This window comes from Canis aureus, chromosome 20 (assembly GCF_053574225.1).
Source record: "Canis aureus isolate CA01 chromosome 20, VMU_Caureus_v.1.0, whole genome shotgun sequence".
In the NCBI taxonomy this organism is placed as follows: Eukaryota; Metazoa; Chordata; class Mammalia; order Carnivora; family Canidae; genus Canis; species Canis aureus.
The window spans coordinates 49,717,208-49,732,963 of NC_135630.1; the positions used below are offsets into that span (position 1 = coordinate 49,717,208).

Consider the following 15,756-nt stretch of genomic DNA (forward strand, 5'->3'; position numbering starts at 1 on the left):
GAGACACAGGCAGAGGGAGAAGTAGGCTCCATGCAGGGAGCCCGATGTGGGACATGATGCCAGGACCCCAGGATCACGCCCTGGGCTGAAGGCAGGCCCTCAACAGCTGAGCCACCCAAGCGTCCCCATAATATGCAATTTTAGTTAAGAATTTTTAAACAAACAAAAGCATTTATTTAATTATTGATTGAGATCTTTCATCAGTAAGTGTCTGCTGAACTAATGACTATTACTCCTCAAACACATTTTATAATGTTTAATGGTTGAGGTGGTAGTTGTCTACTTTTTCATTAAATCAAAACTATTTTGAGATAATAGTTTCACGTGAATATTGAGAATAATTGAATACGCAAATATATCCATTGGTATCCTGTATTGTATCTATAAATTCAATTTGAGCCAAGTGAGATCAAAACTTGTTATTTTATCACTAAAATAGTATTAAAGGAGAACAGTAAATGGAAAAAAAATAAGGATGGAGTCACAATTTAAATAAGGTTATTGATAAGAATAGCCAATAAATGTTAGCTCTTGGGCAGCACGGGTGGCTCAGCAGTTTAGCGCCTGCCTTTGGCCCAGTGAGTGATCCTGGAGTCCCAGGATCAAGTCCCACATCGGGCTCCCTGTATGGAGCCTGCTTATCCCTCTGCCTGTGTCTCTGCCTCTCTCTCTCTGTCTTTCTGTCTCTCATGAATAAATAAATAAAATCTTAAAAAAAAAATCTTAGCTCTTATCCCTACTAATCAAAATAGAATAGATAACAAAATAAAATTTTGAATCCGTTCGTTCAGAATTCAGAAAATAAGTTTTCATGTATAGTTAGAACCTTGAATTACTGTGAAATAATCAGTTCTTTAGTATCTTAATATTTAATTTGTAATGAAAGCAGCAGTCAAAATGGGATCTCCCTATCAACATTGTCCCCCTCGAAGAAAAGAACAGATTCTATAACACAGTCTACTTTCACACTATGCCAATCTAATTCTGATTTCATTCACATAGGTTTTAATGATTATTGACTAAGAAAATAGATGTGTGTTTTTTTTTTTTTAAAGGTTGTTACTGTTGAAAGTGTTCCTATTGGAAGTTCAATGGCCAAAAAGCTGGAAAAAACCCAGAGAAATGATTATTCAGAAGAGCTGGTTTGTTCGTTTTAACTCCTTATTCCAGAGCTAGAATCGTAACCCTTAAGTAATCTGTTCTAGTATTTAATACACTGACAAACAAGTTCCATTTCTGGTTCCATCTGAGTTTTTTCCTTTTTAATTTATATCTAGCTCCTCTCATTCAGTTGGCAGTAAAATTAAATAATAAATAAATAAAACAAACAACTTCTAGGCTAAAGCAATCAACCTTGTTTCTCAATATAGTCCCAGATGAATTCACTGACAGAATGTTTTACTCATAGTAAATGATGGGGGCTAACATGTCATCCTTGGAAGAAGATTTGCATAATTGCTCTTGTGCACCTTAGTAGGCATACAGAACTGGCAATTTGTGCCAACTACTTCAGAGCTCCCTTTCTGGCCACAGATTTCTGGAAGGGGACACTTGATGCAATGTAGTACTCATTCTAAGCGTGGTTAACATCAGTCAACACTTAGCCTGCATTGGTGACAAAAAAGAAAGTAACTACATTAATAATTCTGCTTGCGTTACACATCATTATATCCCCCAGGCCATCCTAGACAGCTATAAGAATTTTCTTGAAAGAGATTTCTTAAAGAGCTTTTGTGCCAGAGAGTTGTCAGTAGAAGATTTAGTGTAAGTTAATTTTACAGGAAGACTTTCCCAGACACTGGTCAAAAACTGTAAAGTGGAGGTTGGAGGGAGTTGCTGGCTTTTCTTGAAAGATTTAAGTCAAAATACATAAGTTATCCATACAGTAACATCACTGATAACCTGAACCAGCCATCAAAATTTATTTCTTAGACAATAGTATGTGGTGATTAATACAGATAACACATCTGTTATACTGTGATAAGCAGCCTCTAATGTACCCACCAATGATCCCTACCACCGAGTATTGAGTCCCGTCTTTGATCCTTTCCCTGTGAGTGTAGGCTGTATCTAGCTGCTAGCTTCAATTCTAAACAGAATGTACCAAACATGATGAGATATCCTTTCTGAGATCGGGTTGCAAACGGTCTGGCTTTCACTTTGTGTGTGCCATTTCTCACTGTATTGTTCACTAGCTCTAAGGGAAGCTAGCAATCATGTTGTGAACTGCCCTATGGAGAGGCCCACGTGACATGAAACCTAAGTCAGTAATCAGTGAAGAGCTGTGACCCTCTGTCAAATAGCCCACAAGGAACTGAATCCTTGTGAACACCCATGTGAACTTGGAAGCAAATTCTCCCTTGTTGAGCCTCCTGAGGAGGCCACATCTCTAGCCAACACCTTGATTGCAGCCTCATAGAAGCTATAAGATAATAAATGTTTATTAAACGCTTCAAGTTGCTAAATTCGATATTTTGTTATGCAACAATAAATAGTACAGAGTGGAATAAATTAGTATTTTTTTGCCTTTCTTCTTCCTCTTCTCCTGTCAATAATAATCATCATTTCCCTCATTCACCTCTTACCTGCACTATTAGTCTTCTGTCCCTAAATTCATCAGGGGCAATCCTATAGTTGGTGACCATATTATCCTATCTCCCAAACCCCGAGCCCTGATACTGTCTGTCAAATATCTTACCCAATCATCACTGCAGTACGATTACAATTCTTGTTAGGAAATTATCAGGGTTCTGATGTTGGTTACTTCACTACTGGTTATTCAATCCATAGTTGATGTCAATGTCAAGGGCAAAAACTCAAATGCAAATCCTGAATGCAGAATTTCATTTGGGCTTCTTGAAGTAACCAGTTATCTTCTGTTATCCATACTTTATCCCCAAACCCACTTTCTTCATTTTTAAAATGAAAATACCACCTGCCTCAACAGAATATTTTGATGAATTAAATGGCACAAATACAAATAAGTTTTCTAATCATATTCTTGCAATGTATTGTTTAATAAATGTTAGGGTTTTTTGATGCTATTGTTTTCTCCTCAAACTTACTGTTCCTAGCCCACCTGAGTGATTAGTTCCATTTCTAGTCTCTCTACTTCAGTCAAATCCTTGTTCTAAAAGTAGTAAGGAATTTACAGAAATAATTAGTTCTTTATTCTTCTCATGTCCCCAAAGGATCCACTTACTACACTTACTACTTATTGCTTCTGGATAATAATAATAATAATAATAATAATAATAATAATAATAAAAAGGAATTAAAGATCTATTGTTCATGACCAGTCCAAAATCAAATAAATAACTTCCATTTTTTCTCCATTAACTAGGAAATTGTCTACTTGATTAAAAACTAATGATCAATAATCTCAGAAGCTGAATCATAGCTCTTTATTTTTTTAAAGAAAGGATATCAAAAAGAAAAATAGACTAATATATTATTGGTTTTCTTAAAATAGGGGAAAAACACTTTTTCAAGGTGAAAAATCCTTTTTTAAGGTCACAATTAACAGTGTTAACAGTTATCAATGTACCTAGGCTAAAGGAGACCTCAACATTATCATTTGACTTGTCATCACATCCAGGACTGAGTTTCTGGGAATAAACAGGTGGCAGTGTATTGTCTAAGAGTCAGAGTACAGAGTAATTTGACAAACATCCAGAAGACTGACCTATCTAAAAAATATTTTCTTCACATCTCTTTAATGGTGTATTAGTTGTATTTATGATATTGGGTTAAGATACTGTGCTTTGCTCAAACACACTTGGTAAGATAACTTGTAAATCTCTTAGCAGCTATTAATAATTTACCCTGAATTAGTATAGCTAAGCCTTTTGAGAATAGGTTTCGCGGTAACTCAGTTTTGCTAAGGAAAAGAGTACAGAAATATATTAGAGAATCAAATATGAATGTAGCTCTGCTGAAAAGAATCCTGAGCCGCTAAAAAGAAATATAGCAGCATATATGTTGACTCAGGAGAGGGAAAAAGAAAGGTGACCAAACACAGAATCGATGTGCTTCAAGTGAATTTGTCTAAAGTTGGTGTTGACACATTTTACTTTCATGAGGAGTGCTAACTGCCTGAGCAAGATGTTTCCATGAGACTTGCTTCAGTGATTCTCTCAATAACTGAAAGAATAATATATGTCCCAAATAAACTGATCAAAGTCTTAATCTTAGCAGGGAATCGCTGTGCATCTTCTGGGCTTTTGGTTTCCAGTAACCTCTGGAGAGTTCAGATGCCTGACAAAGCTATCTGTTTATGTTTTGAGTTTAGAAATTATCCAAATATGATTTGTGAGATATAGGCAATAATTTGTTTGACCTGTAGTTCCTTACCTATGTATGTTTATGATACTTCTCTCCAAGGATTGTTGAAGTTTCTGTTTAGTTGTGGTAGCTACTACTTTGCCTTTTGAAAGATATACTGGACTTGACCATCAACAAATACGTACAAACTGTTCACATGATTTGAAAATAGTCTTGAAGCAAGTTTGAAATGACAACACAAAGTAGTACTGGTTCATTGTTACAAGAACAAGAAGAAATGAACCAGTCCTAAAAATTCACTTTGTAGCTGAGGAAATGGTTTTCATAAAATTGAAAAAATGTCCCAAAGCAACAGTATTATATTTCTTAAGCTATTGCTGTTACTGACATAAAAAGAATTCTTCCTATAATTCTTCTGTGGCCTTGGTTGGTGACAAAATGGTTACTAAAAAAATTTTGTGAATAGCTGTTTTCTAAGCCTCCAGGGAAAATAAAAGACTCTCACTTGAGTGTCACCTGCTTCAATTATTAAATGGGTTTAAGGTCGCATGATTCAATGATTCAGTATATGAATCAAAACAAAATATGATCTTCTACAAACACAAATTTGAGGAAGTGCAATGTAGTTTATCAAGTAATGCCAACAATGTCCAAATAAAACTTTGTTTCAATGGCTACAGATATAAGATGGTATAGTATAAAGAACTGGAAGTAGGATACTCAATTATCAAACAACCTCTTGATCTCTCTCGGTTCCATTTTCCTTATCTATAACATGAGCAAATGCTACCACATGGTATCAAAAATGTTCCTTCTAGTTCATATATTCAACAATATATGTAAACGTTGCAGAACTATTAAGGAAAGATTATTTCATGTAAATAGGTGACATTCAAATGTGTGAATGTAGCAACAGTATTTTGTCATATATATTCTCCTTCACTTTATTTTTTTAATAGACTTTATTTTTAGAACAGTTTTAGATTCACAGATACATTGAGCAGAGAACCCCCATGTATGTTTTCCTCTCATGCACACGCAGCCTCCCCCACTGTCAGCATCTCATACCAGAGTGGTACGTTTGTTACAGCTGATGAACCTGAATTGGTATATACAGAGTTTATATTAGGACCTTTGGCTCGGATTAGGGATTTCTCTTGGTATTGTACATTCCATGGGTTTTAATAGAGGTTATAAGGACATGTTCCTTTATTGTTTTTATTGTCTTAATAGCCAGATCACTATGTGATGGTGTAAAAAGTTATTAAAATATTCCACATAGTGAATGCCGAGCAATGACATCTAAATAATAATCCTTTGATGCTCTCTTAAAAAACAAAACAAACAAAAAACATACAGATCATCCATACATGGATTACTTCAGAAACTACTCCTTATTAATCTTCATTCTCTATAGCAACCTAGCTGTGATATTCTACACCTGGTAGAAAGTAATCAACATTTGTTAATATTGAGTTGGATGAATCAAATTTGAACAAAAGAAATAAAAAATGAAAAGAAGAATATAAGCTTGAAGTTTGCAGATAAATAATCATTTTGTGAAAGATCTTGTATGTGCCACTCCACATTGCAGTCTCTTTATGGTAAATGTATCTTTCAAAATAATAATAATAATAATAATAATAATAATAATAACAATAACCATTCTCTGAATAAAATGTCCTCTTTAAGTAATATCCTGCTAGGTGATTATTATTTTTTTAAAAAAGTATAAATATCCCCAAGGCAAGGGAGGGGCAGACTGAATAAAGCATTACTTACTGAAGATCACATTACTAACTGGAGCAATAGGCTTTGTTTTGAAGGTGTTTCTCCTAACTAAAATATATCCTCTAACGCATCAAATTCAATATTCATTCATCAAAAGGAGTATCTCCCAGTGGGCAAGGATTTTCAAAGCTTTCCCCACTCCTTGCTCCCCCACCCCCCAGTGGAATGGGACTTTTCCAGTGAAGTGGTAAGAATGCTTTGAACATTTTAAATCTAGCCACAGGGTCTTCTATCTCCTGTGGATACTATCCAGAATTGCTTCATCTGGTGAAAGAAATCCTTTCACTGCAGAAAATTTTATTTCATTAGGACCAAAACCCAGCAGGCTTCAGATATGTTAATCCTCATGAAATATACAGGTTTGAACAATCATATTTATCCCTGTAAAATTGTGGTAATAAAATGTTATGATATAAATTATGATGGTTATACTCAAGAAATGATTCTCCTTCACACCATCTCCTTATTGTAATAGGAGGGTTTTGTTTGTTTGTTTGTTTTTGTTGTTGTTATTTAGAATAATGATCAACTGTGTCCTTCCATTGTCATCTTTATCTTTGATTGATCCTAAAGGAGAGATTATGTCACAGAGGTGAATGTCCATTAATGAGAGAAGAGGAAATAGAATTATTGGCCAAGAGAACTAACAATGGAAGAACTTACAATCAGGTAAAACATAATGTTCGTGATGAAAAACAAAAAGTTGATGTGCCAACAATTGGTTTCTCTACTTTGCTCAGGAGCAATCTAGACATTTTCCATCCTTCCTCCCTGAAGCAACTTCTCTCAACAAAGCCACAGAGTTTATCTATTGTCTATAATGATATCATGAAATCAAGTTGCACTTATTCTGATCATGGTACATTTTCATAAAACACAATTAGTAAAGGATCAGACTGTACAAAAGATGGAAGCACAAAAAAGGTATGTGGAGATGTGACTGGCGATATGTTTTAATCTTTAGATATCTGTTCAACCTACTGTTCATTATCATCATAATTAAGTTCATCTTTACTAGGGAATTTTACTAACCTACTCTCTCTGAAGGTAAGAAACAACTATTCTACACAGCTGAACAGAAAATATAGTATCAGTCAAGAGAACAGATGAGGAAATCTTGCTAATTAGAAGTTAAAATATAGCTTCCAGGGCATGTTTCTAAATATATATCGCACACACACATATGTCACATATGCTTATTTTTTACAATTCATTATTTTCTATTATTAGATATCACTACTATTTTCGTAACTCCCATTATATCAGGCACTGTGTCAAATATTTGTACACATTAATCTTAAAATTCCCAAAGACCATATAGTGAAGAAACTGAGCCTCAGGAATATAAAGTAATTTACATATCACAGGGTAGTAAGAGGGTGAAGTGGCACTAGAATCCAAGTTGTCGCAAAAGTCTCACCTTTTCCCGCTATATGTTTTACTGGATCTGGGTCTCTAACCCTCTGATTTCAAAGCAACTTTTGTATTTCTGTTTTCTGATTAACAAAAGGGATTTTAAAACGTTCTTGAACATTCTAATTCTATATGACTATTCCATATGCCTACATCCTTTTACATTTAGAAGAAGAAATAAGTTTTCTAAAAACAATTTTTCCCTGGGAATTGAATTTAAAAATATGCAAGATATGATACGAAGAACATAACATTTTGACTAACTACTGGTAATTTATCTGATGAAAAACTACACTGATGCAAAATAAATTTATTATGATATTAATAATCACTGGAAATCTAGAAATAGAGTACTGTTCTCTGCAAATAAAAATATCCTCTGTCATGGCACATTATATGAAACTTAACCATTTCAGGACCACTATAAGGCCTCAGAGAGTGAATTCAAGTTATGCAAATAATCATTCTACCCTTAAGAAAAAAAGAGATTTACTAATGATCTAATCAGGACATTTACACCACCAAATGTTCTAATATTGTACCTCACCAAAATTTTCCAAATACTTTCAAAAGTCATTATGAAGTCTTTAAAAGAATCTAATATGTGATAACAGCTAAAACAAGGGATTATATGTACTTGCTAAAAATATATGCATATATACATAACATCTTTCAAGAAGTTCAAGTTTTCTTAGTTTTGTACTTAATAAATCCTATATAATACAATTCTAAAGCATAAGATGCATGTAATTAAGATGCAGGGTAGATTATGCATGGTAGGATAGTCAGTCTACCGTGTATAATGAGGTTTGATCAAACAGATTTGCTTGATCAAAAATCACATTGTGATTTTGGCAAAATTTACACATTGCTCAATAAAATATACTATGTTTGAATTTCCTTTTAGGAAAGGTCCTTTTAAAAATGTGGAAAGTTTGTCTGTATAGGATTTCAAACATTTGTTACAAAATGATTTACTTAAGAAAAGTCTTCTTTGAAATGTTTGTGAAGATCCCCAGTAATTCATTAAATTGTAGCCAGGAATTTCATTAACACATGATTAAACAAAATGTGTTAGAATTGAGGGGGGAAAAATAAGCTTACAACCAGAGACCCACATGCTGATGCTTAGAGTTTTTTTTTTTTTTTTAAGATTATAAATCAAAGAACTGCTAGTTTTTTTTTTTTAAACATTAGACGACATTAAGTCTTTACAAGTCAACAAAAAAATACTGTAAACACCCATATACAACTTCCGCACTAAAACAATAATATGGGAAGCATAGGATTTAGTTCATGGAGAGGTAGAGAAATTTGCTTTTATAAGTTTAGACTCACAAGTGTAGAATAATGGATCTGAGTATAAATACCAGATGCATATCTAATGCTTATACTATGTCCAAAGTTAGTGATTAGTGCACACACACAAACATGTTTTCTTCCATAAATTGGATGGTATCTATCGTCAATTTCCAGTCATACACTTATATTAGCACGGGAAAATGTTAGTGTCCAATCTGCTTTATTTCACTGTTTGCTAAAACAAGAAGATAAGGCAAAATCTGACTCCAAAATGATGCATACCAGATTCAAAAGTAATTTAAAAGACACATTTATAACTGTTTTCTTATTTCAATTTCATTTGCTACTACCTACATTAGAATACATAATGATTCTGAAAATATTTTAAGTCATATAATGTGTTAAGTATATAATCAATCAAAATGCTTTCTGTATCTCTGTACCTATAATTAAATAAAAGTAAAAGTGTCATTTAAAAAAAGAGACAAATAAAAATGAAGCAACCAAAAGCCTATCATGGCATTTTAATGCAGTTGCAACTCAAATTCAGTATTAGGAAATTTTTACTTGATTTCTTTTTTCAGGAAAACATATCTAGAACAATTTATATTAGGTTTAAAAATTCATTACTAATTTGCTTTCTTATTCCTCATCTTGACTATCAGAGTACAGATGGAAAGGTTATATTTCCATCATGTATAATAAATCAAGTAAAAACATTATACATAAATTATGAATAAAAAGCTATTTACCTGCATGGAAATCTATCCCAACAGCAAATGAAGTTCCTGATATAGGCATCAATGCATCCATTTTGTCACTTGGTTCCAGAGGTATTCCCCTGATTCCTTCATGAACAGAATACATAAGAAATGACTCTATACCTAAATTGGGGAAAAAAAAAAAAAGTCCCAAGTGAATATTTAAAACTAAAATCTTTCTACTAGCATTAATTTGAAGATTCTTAATTTTTTTTCATAAAACATATTTCTCAGACTTTTTTTATTTTTAATTGCACACTACACTTCTGACTAATTGAAAGGTAGATACATTAGTGGTTCTCAAACTTGAGTATGCATCAGAATCTCCTAGAGGACTTATTAAAACACAAATTACTGGGGCTCCCATCCCAGGGAATTGATAATTTGAATTTTTGAAAAGTTTCCAGTGATGGCACTACTGGCCTGGGACAATACTTTCATAAACACAGAGGTAAAAAATATTGGAAAATATATTTGGTCTCACAACCAAAGTTCACCTCCTTTCTAATGCTCAATCATCTTGTTGCTTATATATGAAAATAAACTTTTATTTTATATTTAATTGTATATAGCTACCTTATTGTTGTTTTTCTAACAAATTTTAGTCTTCTTAAATCATTTTGAACACTAAAAACATCCAAGTATGTAATTTTTGTTAAATCTTGATATTCCAGCATCAAAAGTATGTCCTAACATATTCATATACATAAAAGCTGACTACCAGAAGTCTGTATGCTAATATTTGTGAATTTTTCTAATATGTCAGAACATGTCTTTAGACTCATATTTTCTTTTCTTGTCTTTTCTTTTAAGATTTATTTATTTAATTGAGAGAGAGCAAAAATTGGGCATGTACTTGTGGGGGAGGTGGGACAGAAAGCAGGGAGTCTGAGAGTCTGATGCAGCCTTGATCCCACGACTCTGAGATCACTGCCTGAGCCAAAAGCTTTACTTAATAAAATTAAGCTATGATCATTGGATAGAAAGATCATTCTAGAACCGAATTTCTTTGGGACTAAAAACCAGAATCTATGAAATGAGAAATAGGAAGATAGGCCTTCTAGGTTCCAATTCTCTGGCAGTGGTCTTTCTCATTTAAGCAAATCTGAGCCCTGACAACCTCCCTTGTGTTTTTTCTCTATTTATTTATTTATTTATTTATTTATTTATTTATTTATTTATTCTTTATTTATTTATTCTTTACTTATTTATTTATTTATTTATTTATTTATTTATTTATTTATTTATTTATGATAGACAGAGAGAGAGAGAGAGAGAGGCAGAGACACAGGAGGAGGGAGAAGCAGGCTCCATGCCGGTAGCCTGACACGAGACTCGATCCCAGGACTCCAGGATCGTGCCCTGGGCCAAAGGCAGGCTCCAAACTGCCAAGCCACCCAGAGATCCCCTTGTTTTCTCTTAAATAGGTAAAAGCATAACTGAATTCTGATTGAATTATAATTGTAAACAATCAATCAGTGCTTTTTACTTCAACCCCTGCCTTTTTAAGTTGAAGTAGCTTCTACTGGGTTTGGTTAAAAGTTTGATAATAAACTGTCATTCCTAAAAATAACTAAACAATTATAAAGTTTTAAAGAACAGTAATACTCAAAATATTTTAAATATTAACAATGCTACATATATGAGAATACGCAGTGAATCATTATCCTAATAAGAAGCTAATGTTTTTTTCTTTTTTTTTTAAGATTTTATTCATTTGACAGAGAGAAAGAGAGGGAGTACAAGCAGCTGGAGCAAGAGAGGGAGAGGTAGATTCCCTACTGAGCAGGAAGCCTGATGTAGGGCTCACTCCCAGGACCCAGGGATCATGACCTGAGCCTAAGGCAGCTGATTAACCACTTGAGGCACACAGGCTCCCTTTTTTCTATTTTTTAAATTGATTTTTGTTGCCTAAAATTTACACAGATAAAACAAATGCATCAGAATTAAATTTTTCAAGACCTTATACCTTGACATGACATACGGTTCTTTTGGAGATAATATCCCACTGTACACATGCAAGTCCTTGTAGTTTCAGATGTTGGTAAACAAAGCTGAGAGCATCCACCATTATTTAGTTGGCAAGAATTGCTGCCTGCATAGGAGGAAAACAAGCAAAAGAAATATTCAAGAAAAATAAAGAGTATCATTTGATATGAATAATTTGAACAAATATTTATGCTTTTGTTGATTTATAAATGTAGCTGCTTCATAGTGGTTAGTATTTTATTGCCTTGAATAAGTTGAAGTGGCATATTGCATTTCAATTTGCCTCCCCAAAAAAGTAAACAGAGAGCTAATGCATGGCATAATGATTATACACAGCAATACTATAATTAATTTATAGTATCAGTTAAACTTTGATTACAATTCAAAGTTGCTAAGAGATTAGATCTTAATTGTCCCCACCACAAAAAAGAAATGATAATTATGTGATGTGATAGAGGTGTTAACTAATGAAGGTGTAATCATATGCTAATATATAACGTATCAAATCAACACATTATATACCTTAAACTTATACAATGTTATATTTCAATTATATCTCAAAAATACATTTTAAATTAATTATTAAAGAATAGTTTTTTTTAAATAGCAAATGACAATGAGTGATAAAATTCATAGCTACAGAAGAGCAAGTGAAATCAGTTTGTCATGAATACTGTCATAGACTTTCGCAATATTTTAAGATCACAGAAACTAATGAATTTTTTACTATGATATTTCACTTCAACTCTACAATGAGTTCCTGTTCAAGAATATTCTATTCAAATGTGTCAAATAAATAGCTGTTAAATTATATTACTAACTCAACTTAAAGATGATGTCATTAAAAGAAAGGTTCCATAACCTTGATGATATAAAAATTTTTGACATATGTATGTATGTGTATGTATATACACGTACATATATATTTAAATAATTTCTTTAAAGCAAGGAAATAAATTTTACTATCCCTAGGAACATAATTCTCCCCAAATATATTTAAAACACACCCATAAGAGTTATCTAATTAATTGGCATATTAATTCTCCTTATTCCTGCATTGTAGCAATGACAAATATTACTCAGGTAATCACAGGTAGGCATTCTATAAAGATGTTCCATTGAATTTACTAGGCCCAATGTACTAATTAAAGCTGGTAGCGTGACGTTAAGCAATTTACAATCTTACCCAGCAAGTTCATTAAATATCCAATTTTTACAACATTTTTATTATTCTAGGACATGCAATGCCATTTACTGGATGTTCAAGCTCTAATATGAAGTGCAGTAAATCCAGCGAGAATTACAAAGCGTGATGAAAGCTATATATCAATAGTGTTCTATGGAAAATTCAAAATACCAATGGAGCTCATTATTTCTCATCTCCTGAATTCAAGATAGTCTGATGGGATTTAATTGTTCAATTGATGCTGTCTTGAGTTCTATCTGTCATTATTGAAGTGTGAAATACTCTCAACTTGGGAGATTTCTCATCAGGAGACCTACCACATTCTCTGTTCCTTTCCTATAGTTGCCAGTTCAGTCAATGCTGAGCTCCATCCTATACAGGGCCACATGCCAGGATGAGAGTTGCCCTGAACTTTTGAAATTATTACTTTTATCTCCTATATAAACTAAAGATTAGTTGATTTAGTCCCCCTTCCCTCAAGCTGACTTATATACTAAGATGAAATTTCAGATCTCTAATTATTTTAATGAGATATCTCTATTTACAATAGTCTATATTGACCTTATACATATTTTATTTTATAGAAAATATATAAACATATATTAATTCAATGCCAAGCTATGGAGATATACATTTTGATATAGCTTTATTTCAACTACTACTAAAGACACAAGCTGAGAAGAGATTGACAAGAAATGCTTTCAGTATAAAGTTTGAAGAAACACCAAATGGAGAGAAGGGGAAACAGGAAATTGAAATTAAAAAAAATAATAAAAAATATTCAGGAAGAGAAAGAAATTACAAAAAATAGGGTTCCATAACCTTGATGATATAAAAATAAATGAAAAAAGCAAAAGGAACTTCTAAAACTGCACATTTTTAAATATAATTGCAATTATAGCAATATATATTGCACTATACTCATTTTTGACAAATAATAAAATTAGCCTATGTTAACGATTATGTTGTACAACAACATACATTTCATGTATCGTTTGTTTAGTCTGTACTAGTGAAGGAGAGAAAAAGGAAAAAAATGAGCCATTATTTGCAATAAATATCTTTGCCTATTAAATAAATAATTGATGTAGGAAAAATATGAGAATGATTTTAAAAGATAGCAATTTAGGTAATGATTATCTAGTAAGTTAGATACTAGGTTGGCTTAATATTTTGCAATGCTACTGATGTTCAAACCTCATGCCCCAATTCCCTAGTGGGGCTAGAAAGCCCACTTGACTAATGAGAAGTCTCAGCTCTCCAGTGATCTGTGTCAAAAATGATAAATGAAGTAGCTAATTGTACTTTGAAATCCAAAGAGGTAGTAATGTTAACACCTTGAATAATCCTAAATTGCTCATATTTCATACTAATGAAGCTTTTAAAGTACCTGCCGTGATTCTGTTAATGGGATTCTCTTTAATACAGATGCTTTTATCAGCATATTCTTTTAGCAAAAATAGTATTTTCACTGAATTTTAAGCTTACTCATATTATGCCATTAATTCCTAAGTATTATAGGTCTTTGTCACTTTAGTAATACTTTCACAATGTATAAAATGCCCAGCTCTTCCTACAGGATTAAACCCTTACAAGATAAGAAAAATTTTACTAACATGAGCAAAAAAGTGAGCCAAACATAATATAATAAATTTTTTCCTCCAATAAACTTTATAATAGGAGAACTCTATATATTATATTAATTTACAATTTCAAAAAAAACGTGTTCATATTTTGGGAAAAAAAACAAATATATATTTTTCAGTGTCCTGTTTGGAAATAATGTATTGCTACCTCTGTTGTATTTTCTAATGTGGTTTCAGATATAATCTCATTAAGTAAAGACTATAAACTAAAGTTTATCATAGTACTATAAACTTTTATACTTTGCAAATATATTGAAATCCACAAAAATGTCATAATATTTTATTTATTGAGTAATAATGTTTTATTCTCAATTATATAACCTATTCCCCATGACTCGAATGCCAGCAAAATTATTTATTCTGATACAGAAATCTTCCATTACAGAATTGCTAGTGAAAACACTCCTGTTCATTATTATAAATGGCGATTTAGAAAAAAAAAAAAAAAAAGTCAGAGAGGCGCCTAGTTGGTTCAGTCTATTAAGCGCCTGACTCTTGATTTCAGCTCAGGTCATGATCTCAGTGTTGTGAGATCAAGTCCCGTGTTGGGCTCCCTGTGAGGGGTGGAGGCTGCAGTGAGATTCTCTCTCCCTCTCTCTCTCTCTCTCTCTCTCTCCCCTTCTTTCCCCACTCTCCCTCTATAAAAAATAAATAAAAACTAAATAAAAAAATAAAAAAAATAATTTAAATGTCAGACAGCAAAGACAGATTTGTGTGTAAGAATTTGGGTATTAGTTTCTTCTAGACCATGAAAGGAGCCCAGGAATCACTTCATTGTTTTGTTTTGTTTTAAAGCAATTGTTTTCTTTACATTTTTTTTCCCATGAAACTTCAGGAATGATTTCAGACTAAAATTTGGCTCATCCTCTGTAGAGGGATGGCAAACATGAATCTGATTTTCATTTTGTCTCTGGATGAGTGGGTACGGCTCCCAATTGGTTTCTCTAAAAAATTCTGCTGATTGATGGTTGTCACCTGTCTTCAAAATGAGTGATCCCCTTGGTTCACTATTTCTACCTCTACTGTTCTCTGCTTCGGTCTATATGCCTAAATCCTTCAGATGAAAATTCCTTTATATTTTCTTGAAATGTTTTTCCTAAGAAGAAAAGTATGTGAAGCTAAGGATTTTCATGGCAGAAACTAAAGTAGGAAAGTATAATACAGGAAAATATTTTTTCTAGGAAAACAGTTCTGCTAATGTCATGGGTCATGAAGCAAAAACTAAGAAAGGACTAGCAGGTGTGGGGCTGTCCTGGCTGGCGTCTCTAAACTAATTGCCATTTGGGCAATGTGACAAGTCCACCTATGTAAACCATCTGTTAGTTCTCTCACTCCATTTCACTGCACACCATTTGGACAAGCAAAAACAAAAAAAAAGCAAAAT

At 32.8% G+C, this 15,756-nt stretch overlaps 1 protein-coding gene across 10 annotated transcripts in view; it reads right to left on the minus strand.

Annotated features, from left to right (window-relative positions):
* Positions 1 to 15,756, minus strand: part of LRP1B (LDL receptor related protein 1B) — a 1,828,472-nt gene that overhangs the window by 488,802 nt on the left and 1,323,914 nt on the right. For all 10 annotated transcript variants that reach the window (XM_077861563.1, XM_077861564.1, XM_077861559.1 and 7 more), the window contains 2 exons: positions 11,521 to 11,642; positions 9,543 to 9,674 (listed from right to left, as the gene is read on the minus strand). In XM_077861563.1, coding sequence (XP_077717689.1) covers positions 9,543 to 9,674; positions 11,521 to 11,642 — 254 coding nt within the window. The remainder of the gene's footprint in view (positions 1 to 9,542; positions 9,675 to 11,520; positions 11,643 to 15,756) is intronic.